This window comes from Nicotiana tabacum, chromosome 8 (assembly GCF_000715075.1).
Source record: "Nicotiana tabacum cultivar K326 chromosome 8, ASM71507v2, whole genome shotgun sequence".
NCBI lineage: Eukaryota > Viridiplantae > Streptophyta > Magnoliopsida > Solanales > Solanaceae > Nicotiana > Nicotiana tabacum.
The window spans coordinates 148,905,999-148,915,872 of NC_134087.1; the positions used below are offsets into that span (position 1 = coordinate 148,905,999).

General features: G+C 38.1%; 1 protein-coding gene across 1 annotated transcript; it reads right to left on the reverse strand.

Moving 5' to 3' along the window:
* Window positions 1–1,253: 1,253 nt before the first annotated feature.
* LOC142163354 (uncharacterized) lies at window positions 1,254–1,592 on the reverse strand. The gene has a single exon (XM_075220628.1). The coding sequence runs from the start codon at window positions 1,590–1,592 to the stop codon at window positions 1,254–1,256; it is 339 nt and encodes a 112-aa protein (XP_075076729.1).
* Between the last annotated feature and the right edge of the window lie 8,282 nt (window positions 1,593–9,874).

The following is a 9,874-nucleotide window of genomic DNA, read 5'->3' on the forward strand; positions in this document are numbered from 1 at the left end:
AAAACAAAAAAAAAAACAAAATGAAAGACAAGAAGTGAAACCAAATGCAAAAGTTAATGAAAGATGTGAGTTCTCAAGACATGACTGAGGTCACAAGCTCTGCATGTCCCGTCTTGATTTGAAAAGCTGAAGAAGATTGAACCAACACCTGCAGCTAACAAGCATCAAGATTCAGATCAGGGTCCGCATGAAGAACCAACCAAGACTCAAGATCAAGCTTCAGAAGACTCATAGATAGGAATATTGTAACTCATAGCTGATAGGCTTAGTTAATCGTTTTCATTTTTGATTTTGATGTAATAACGGGACTGCGGACCGGAACCTCGACGGAACGGCACCTCGACCGGCTGTCCACCTCGGCATACTCCGTCATCTCACTCATCTCTGAACTACACGTGACCTGATTCCTTTATAGCCAAGGATATGTAAGCAGCTCAGATACCAGGGCTCGGTCACATTCCCCTCTCTCTTAGTTTTAGTCCTCATTGAGGTACCCCAAGTAGCACAAATGGTTGTTTCTCATGCCATTTAATGTAATTGTCCGCTATATTCCACAAGATCCTTTTGATGTTTTTGTTGGATGCTTCAACTGTTCCATTCATCTGTGGCATGTATATTATGTAATTACGATGGATGATTTTGAACTTCGTTCAAATTTCACTTGTGAGATCGCTGTTGAGATTGCTTGCATTGTTAGTTATGATTGACTTTGGGATTTCGAATTGGTAGATTATGATTTTATGGAAGAAATCTGCCACTACCTTCTTTGTAACAACCTTATATCTGAAAGCTTTGACCCATTTGGTGAAATAATGGATAGTTAACAAGATGAAATGATGCTTGTTTGATGTGGTCAGTTCTATGGGTACAATCACATTTATGCCCCAAGCGGCGAATGGACAAGGAGAACCTATTACGTTTAACTCATTTGGCGGGACCCTAATGAAATCCCCAAGAATTTGACGATGTTGACATTTTTGCACATAACTAATAATGTCCCTTTCCATGCTCATCAAAAAATATCATTCCCTTAGAATCTTCCTTACTAAAATGAAACCGTTCATATGAGGCTCGCACGTTCCTGCATATATTTCTTCCAATGATCTTGTTGCTTCGGCAACATCTATATACCTTAATTGACCCGAGTTCAGGGTCCTCCTATACATGACTTTCCCGTTAATAAAAAGTGATTTGTCAGTCTTCTTAATGCTTGCTTCTATCCTATAGTAGCATTCTCTAGATATTCTCTTGCTTCAACGATCATGATACCGAGGTTTGCCATCTGGTTCTTCATCTACGTGAAAGCAATACTCATGCTGGTCCCAGATCTCTACCTCGATAGGGTCGATGTAATTCTTGTCCGACTGTTGAATCATGGATGACAATTTTTCTAGAAAAATGGTGAACTCATTCTGCATTATGGGAACATGTTTGAACTTGGTCTTGGTGAACTTCTTGCACAATTCCTTTACAGAATGCATGTAAGGGATTATCTTGACATTTTTGGTAGTCCATTCTCCTTTGACTTGGTCAATCAGCAAATCAGAATCTTCTATGATAAAGAGTTCATTGGTGTTCATATCAACCGCCATCGTAATTCCAAGGATGCATGCTCCGTACTCTGCCATATTATTTGTACAATAGAACCTTATCTTTCTTGAAATCGGATAATGTTTTCCTGATTTGGAGACTAAAACTTTCTCGATTCCTACTCCTTTGAAATTTGCAGCTCCATCGATGAACATTCTCCACCCTATGTACGACTCTGAAATGTCTTCCTCAATTAAAAACACTTTTTCATCTAGGAAATACGTGGTAAATAGCTCGTAGTCTTTGTCCACAAGGTTTTATGTGAGAAGATTGCTTATCATTTAATACTTTTTGTGTCACATACACGATGTTGAACTCACGGAGAAGGATCTGCCATTTTGCAAAGTCTCCTGTAGGCATTGGCTTCTGAATGACGTACTTAAGGGGGTGGAGTCAGTATATCAGATATGGGGTATATGCTGACAGGTAATATCTCAACTTTTGAGATCCAAGTTAAATCACAATATGTCCATTCCAACAAAGTGTATCTAGCTTCATACGGTGTGAAATTCTTGCTCAAGTAGTAAATAGCATATTCCTTCTTTCTGGTCTCGTCTTGTTGTCCCAATGCGCATCCAAATGCATTATCCGAGATGGACAGAAACAGTGGCTTCCTAGGTTCAGGAGGAACCAACACTGGTAGGCTAGACAAGTATTCCTTGATTTTTGTCGAATGCTTTTTGACATTCTTTTGTCCATTTCATGGCGGCATCTTCTTTCAACAACTTGAAAATTTATAGACAAGTCACTATTGACTGGGCTATGAATCGGTTAATGTAATTCAACCTCCCAAGAAAATTCATTACATCCTTATTTGCTTTTGGGAGGAGGAAGACCCTAAATAGCCTTCATCTGCAAGGGATCTATATATATCCCCTTCCCACTAACGATAAAACCAATAATTTTCCCCACGGGAACTCCGAGCGTACACTTCGCAGGATTCAATATCACATTGTACTTTCTCAGATGTTCGATGAACTTCAAGTCACATAGATGATCTGTACTTTTCCGTGACTTGATGATTATGTCATCCATATATACTTCAATTTCCTTATGGATCATGTCATGAAAAAGGTTTTCATGGCCCTAATGAAATTGGCACCGACATTTTTGTGGCCAAAATGGCACGACCTTGTTGCAATAAACTACCCTTGGCGTGGTGAATGTTATCTTCTCTGCATCTTTTTCGTGCATCAAAATCTGGTGATATCTAGCGAAACAATCCACGACATATGGTAAGTCATGCTTTGCACATTTGTCAATAAATATATGGATATTAGGCATAGGCAAGTCATCATTAGGACTCCCTTTGTTGAGATCTCAGTAATCCACACATCCTAATATTTCCATCCTTTCTGGGTACTGGAACTATATTGGCCAACCAGGTAAGGTAGTTCGTGATTGTTACCACATTCGCCTCTATTTTCTTGGCATTTTCTTCATTGATACTCAAACTGAAATCAGGTTTTAATTTCCTGAGTTTCTATTTGACTGGAGTCTTGGCGGCAACGATAAGCAATTAGTGCGATACAATGTCTGTACTTAGTCTGGGCATATCGTGATATGACCTAGCGAATACATTGATGTACTACTGGAGTAACTCTACCAATTCTTTCTTCTGCTCTGCCTGTAGGTGAATGTTGATTCGAGTCTCCTTTATGTCTTCTTCATTTCTAAAATTAATCCCTTCTGTTTCATATAGGTTGGGTTTTTTCTGGATCTATAACTATTCAATCTCCTGCGGTAGGTGCTTGGGCATCATATTCTCATCATATTTCTCATAGTCCGAGTCATTTTGCTCGAGGGTTTCATTATATTTCATAATCGTTGAACACAATTTTTTATTAATTTGATCATTGAAAAAAACAATCATCAAAAAATAAAGACAAACTTGCAATGATTTTTTAGGAAAAATAATACTTTATTTCATGGAAAGGAACATTTCAGCGGCAAAGGAGGCGATTTAACAAAAAAGCACATGCATAATTCAAGCCTCAATTGACCATGCATTATCTAAAAGTTACAACAATTCCACACTACCAAGACTCTAGGCGAATAAGAGATGGATTTTCTGTCCAGTTTTGCAAGTCTCTCCTGATTTAGCTTCCCTAATGGTTGGTATCAGCTTTTCCGTGAGTCTTCGATCATTGCCATGAACAACATTCTGATCCTGTAGTTGATCTCTTCTTCTTGTTTGTAAGCTCTGACCCCTGCCCGAATCATACTTTAGCATATAAACTTTTTTCCTAGGGTTGTTGTTGTTTGCATGATCTCGACGCATGAAACGAGACGCCATTAAGTTCCTCTATAAAGGGAACCACATATTCTAAACAATCTAACCGACTTCATTCCCCATGTATCACTATTTCTTGGCAATCTCATTCGAATTTTATGCATTGATGGAGAGTAGAAGGAAATGACCCTACCATGTGTATCCATGGCCTTCCTTGTAGAAATCGTAAGAAGATGAGATATCCGTCAACTGGAACATTACCATAAACTAAATGGGTCCACTTTGCAAAGCTACATAGATTTCTCCGATAAATATCTTTCTACGACCCATCTAAAGGCTCTACCTTGAGGTGGCTCACTTTCACCTCTATTATGTGGATGCCTAATTCTCGCAAAGTGGAGAACATTTAAATATTTACTCTGGATAACCTATCAACCAATACTTGAGATATGACCTTGTTTGCACACTTGACAGTGATGTTTATAGCTCTATTATGATCTACTCCCCCCATAGGAAGTTCATCCTTCCGAAAAGAGATTTTGTTTGCTTCCACCATATTGCCAATAATTGCTTCCAATGCCTTGCTATTGTTATTTCTTGGTATGCTCAATCCACTCAACACTTTAGTAGAGAATCTCTGTAAATATCGTAGCTCGTCAGCAAATCCACGATTGGTATGTGGGTTGGGGTCTTTCTCAGTTGTTTTACTACGGAGTATTTTATTAATTGGCATCATTCTCCAAAACTCTATTGTCTCCGCATCAGTTACGATTTTCCTTTAGTTCTGTTTTCTTCTTGAATTTCCTCAGTTCAATTTCTCAAGAGCGTAGCACCTTCCAGATCGAGTCACCCATGAGCGGCCACATTTTCTATCATTTTTACTTTTCCTTTTGATTGATAGCTCAATGGAACTGCATTATACTCTTGAATTCAATCCCCTCTAACAGCTGTGGTAGGCTATGGTTGATAGCTCTAGACTATTACTAGCGCCTTTATTGAACAACGATTAATGAGGTTGCTCGAGGGGTTGTCCTTGCTGCTTCATCATTCCTAATAGTAATAATAGTTCCCCTTAAGATCATAGTCCTCCTCTAAGGTGATCATATTTTTCATTGGATTTTGTTGTTTGGTAGTGGATTTTTGTTTCCATCTGGTGGGGCTGGGATGCATTCGATAGATCCTACTCTTGATCAACATTTTGATTTCGTGCTTCAAACCTTAGCAACTCTCGGTGTCATGTCCTGCAACATCTGAATAACAGGAGCAATGCTTGCTTGCATCAAAATACTTGGTACGTTGGTCAGTGATTCTTCCATCAATTGGAAACAATAATCACGCTCTTGTCAGCCTCTCAAATAATTGGGCTAAAGGTTTAGCAATTGGGGTAAAATTTCCAGGGTTCTGTGTTTCAAAGTTTGGGAGTTCTTGGGAGCATAGGCAAGTCTATTTTGATGGGTAGTGGTTTGAACGCGGGCCTATAATCGCGGTGGATTTAGGTGTTTATTGGCTCGAGATGGATTGTAGTGTTGTTGGGTATTGTGGAGTTATTGTGCATTTTAAAATAGGGTATAAATAAGCTAGTTCAGAGGATGAGTGTTTTCGGGGTAGGAATTGGCTCGACATGGAGGACTTTGCTGATATTAGGGGACAATTTCGTTACTTCTTCATTCTTCTTCTTTCCGTTGCCGATGAAAGCAGACTGTATAGACTTGTATAGACTTTCTAGTATCTTGTAGTGCAACCATAAACTATATGTTTCCCGACATAATACCTTCTTCAAAAAAATCTCTTTTTTAGACTAGCTCGGGGAATTTCTGGCCCATCACCACCATCATTTTCTCGAATTAGATTCCCTCGGGGTGTGAATGAACTATTTGGCCAGCGTTGTCATCCAGTAGGGCTTTTACTCTAGCTGCTTTTCATCTCCAATGATGAACATACTCTTGAAATGACTAAGAGGGCTTATTTTGTACGTTCACCAAAGCGAATCTATCCGGAGTGATCTCACTGTTGAACCTGAAATGGTTCATATGATCTTTGGCCATATCTTTCCATTCCATCTAATTTCTGGTGTCTTTTCTAGTCTACCATGTAAGTACTTCTACAATAAGACTTCTTATGAATAGCTTCATCCTCAAATTCTTGTTCCTTTCCACGTCAACTAACTTGTCATAATACTCTCTCAACCAGTCATGGGGATTGGTGTCTCGTTAAAGATTTAAAAATTTGGAGGCTTGTACGCGATCGGCATATCAACATCTAGATGTATGCATAATCTAAGCTCTTGATCCCTCAATCATCTTTTAGGATATTCATTTTTCTTCCTTAGTACCCATAATTATTCACATAGCGACTCATCTTCCTTGGATTTCGCTTCCCTCTCTATTTTAGCATACTGATCTATCTCATAAGGCATCCTAACCGTGACAGGCGCGATGAAAGTTGGTTCTATTGCAGTATAAATGGGTGGCACATATTGCTCATGGGTGTCAGTATGTGCTGCAGGTATATACTGCATATGAGTATTTGTGAAAGAGACATTTTCACAAGGGGGGGGGGGGGTTGGGCAAAATTGATAGTGGTTGGTGGATTTTGAAGGGCTTGAACATAGCTGGGAAACATAAGGAGTGTGTATGAGATGGTCTGCTATATTTTATAGGGGTAACTGGCGGTATGATATGGGTTAGGGTGGTGGGGTTTTGTGGTACCAATGACAGTAGTTGGGGTATTAGCAGATTGTCGGCTTGGAAAAAGGAAAGTGGTTAGGTATTCCGAGTTTCATCCTTTCCCTTGCCCCCCCCGGTTTGTCAATTATTAGTAGAGCATTTCTAGTCGGGTTATCTGTAGTAGTCATCATTCCTTTGGATCTTATGTTATACGGTGGCTCGACCACTTTAGAAATACATACAAATCAAACTCTGTTTCAAGGATAAATAAATACAGCGATAAAGCAAAAAAATAAAAGAAAATTATAAGTTAGCTCAAGGAGTTATCGAGCGCTAAACACATACATAAATTATGTTCGTTAATCAAATATAGTATAGTATAATATCGTATCCACATGGATTCTAATTACATAGTATCTTATAGTTTCTTGCTTGATTGCTATCTAAGATCATCATCATTTGTGATTTATGTACCATAATTAACTAAGAATCTAAAGCAATTGAATAATGATAATCAATGCAAGGAATAAGCAATGAAATATATCAAAAAGAGAAGATATGGTTTTGCTAGGATAGGTGCAAGATAATTTCCTGGGATCTAACTCCAGATAATTCATTTCTAATGTCAAGTAAGTCTCTTGAATTCACTCAATTATTAGTTCAAATGTTAAGTAGAAACTCCTCTCTCGATTAAGTCTGAACCTCACAAGATGAACAAATTTAAGCTTGGTGAAGATATGCAAGAATGCGTAGTGGATTCGTCTTTAGGAGATCCTTTCTCGATTATCCTCCTAACTAGGTTTAATCAATAATTCAACTAGACTCTTTCAATTGCTAATAATAATTAATGAACTCAACCAACAATATAATGCAAAGATATCACAAGTTATGTCTCTCTCAGTTACATGAACAAGTTAATATAGATTTAACAATTAAATCATCCAAAACGCTTCAATACACCAATTCCGACAAACCCTAAAGGAAACTACTCCATAGATATGGAGTAAATCATCACAAATATTGATAGGTTACAAGTACTTTGGTCATAAGTAATTTAATTTATGTTTTGAAGATATAACAAACTTATTATCTAGAACCAGATAAGGAACCTGTTATACATTTACAAAAACTTAAGATCACAAGGTTCCAGGTTGGAATTCAGTGTGGAATATGATTCAAATCTTCAGAGATAGTTGAGGGAACAGGTCCTTACCAGTTCCCGAGGAGATTGTATGAAGTCAACTTTCCAGTAGGAAAGTTGCTGCCTGCACACGCTACAGTGCAAGAAAAGTGCTGCAGTTAACTCTCCAGGGAAGACTTTTGCCTACCTTGGTTACATCATTGTAAGTGATGTCACACATATATATATACATTCATGGGAGTAAAACACAATATATTGAACATTTTCACAAGCTCACTCACGTGATCATTCAGCAAGCAAGTTTCTTGTGCTTCAAGAACAAAGAACCTACGGAGAAGTTCCCACATCGAGTCATTGTATGTCCTTAGTTGAGTTATAACTTTGTAATAGTTCTTCAATTGTAATTCCTACCTAGCTTGTTTAGAAGCATTATATAGGAAACTCTTTGTAAGCCTTAAACCTTTGTTTTTGAGTCTAGCTTGAGTTAGTCATGTTGTAAAGTCTTTGTAATAGACTTATTATAAAGTGTCTTGTAATAGAGTATTACAAGTTAGTGAGGGATTAAGAGGTTAATTCCTAGGTTTCATAGGTTGTAATCTAAAAGTTGCTCAGTAGTAAACTTGAAATCCTACAAGGGTAGGTCGTGGATTTTAATCCCGTTGAGCTGGTTATTTTCCACGTAGAATTCCTCTTGTCATCTATTTTCTGTTGTTGTATGTGTGCACTATTGAACCTGATAGAGAACCTTGTTCTCTATAGAGTTTGGTGGACCCTTATATTCTATCAATTAGTATCAAATCGGGTTCTTTCTATCAGGTTAACACCTAGAAAAGATCCTCATGGAAGCTCCTCCAAACTTCGAAGAACGCATGTCTACCTACAGACCACCTAGGTTCAATGGACAATATTATGGATGGTGGAAAACTAGAATGCATGACTTCATCATGGATGAAAATTCTAAGCTATGGGATGTAATATTTGATGGACCCTTTGTTCCTACCAAAAACTTTGGTCACCCACCAGTAGCCATTCCCATGACAAGGAAAAAATTCAATGATGCGGATAGAAAGGCCATAGAGAAGAACTTTTGTGCAAAGAAAATTCTGGTTTATGGTATTGGTCCTGATGAATACAACAGGATATCAACATGTCAGTTAGCCAAAGAAATAAAGGAAGTCCTTCAGCCAACTCACGAACGAACAACATAGGTCAAGCAATCCAAAATTGACATGCTCACAACTGAATATGAGCTCTTCAGGATGGAAGACGATGAATCTGTCCAAGAAATGCATACTCGGGTTACCTGCATCATTAATGAACTTCACTCCCTTGGTCAAACTATTCCAAGAAACAAGCTAGTTAGAAAAATCCTAAGTGTGATGCCCAGTTCTTGGGAAACCAAAGTAAATGCCATTGCAGATTAAATTAAGAAGAAGGACACTGAAAGAAGAGATCCCAAGAGGGAGTAGAACCTGGTCCTCCAGACCGAAAACAATGACTCAAGTGGCGAGGATGGTGATATGGCATACCTAACAAGAAGATTCCAGAAGATGGTTCGCAGGAATGGAGGCATTTCAAAAAGGGGAAGTTCTAGCAAGCCAAACAATTTTGACCTCTATCATAAATGTGGCAAGGTAGGACATTACATCAAGGATTTCTCTCTCTTAAAGCAGGATCAGTACAAGAACAACTCTTACAAAGCAATCAAATGGAACCCGATTCCTGATAGATGCTTCAATAGAAAAATGCTGCTGACAATGTCGTGAGACAATCTCTTGCTGCATGGGGAGATTCATCAAGCGAATTCGGAGAAGATGATGAATCAGGAAGCATCTCTATGATGGCAGTAGAAAGTGAAGCAATCGAGTATGATTCAATTTTTGCTTTTTTGGCCCAGTCTGATGATGAAAATGACGATGATGATGAGGTAATTTTCTGGATGTTCAGAAAAACCTGAAATCTTACTCTCCTTAGAAACTTATGTCTTTTGCAAATGTGCTTATCCACGCTTATCATAGTCTTATAAATGACAAAGATGTATTAACAGTTAAACTAGGAGAAGTAGAATAGTCTAGAGATGACCTAATAATAGTTGCAGTTGATTTAAGAGAGTCAATTGAGAACCTAAATAAAGAAAGAAATGTTTTAGAAAAAATTTAGAACAAAAAAGAGATGATCTTCTAGTGGTAGTAATGGATTTGAAGGAGTAGGGCTGAAAATTATCGAAAAGGAAAGGAAGTTGCA

Excerpts from the sequence above, each read along its gene's own strand:
- LOC142163354 (XM_075220628.1), bottom strand. The coding sequence starts at position 1,592 with ATGGCGGTTGATATGAACACCAATGAACTCTTTATCATAGAAGATTCT.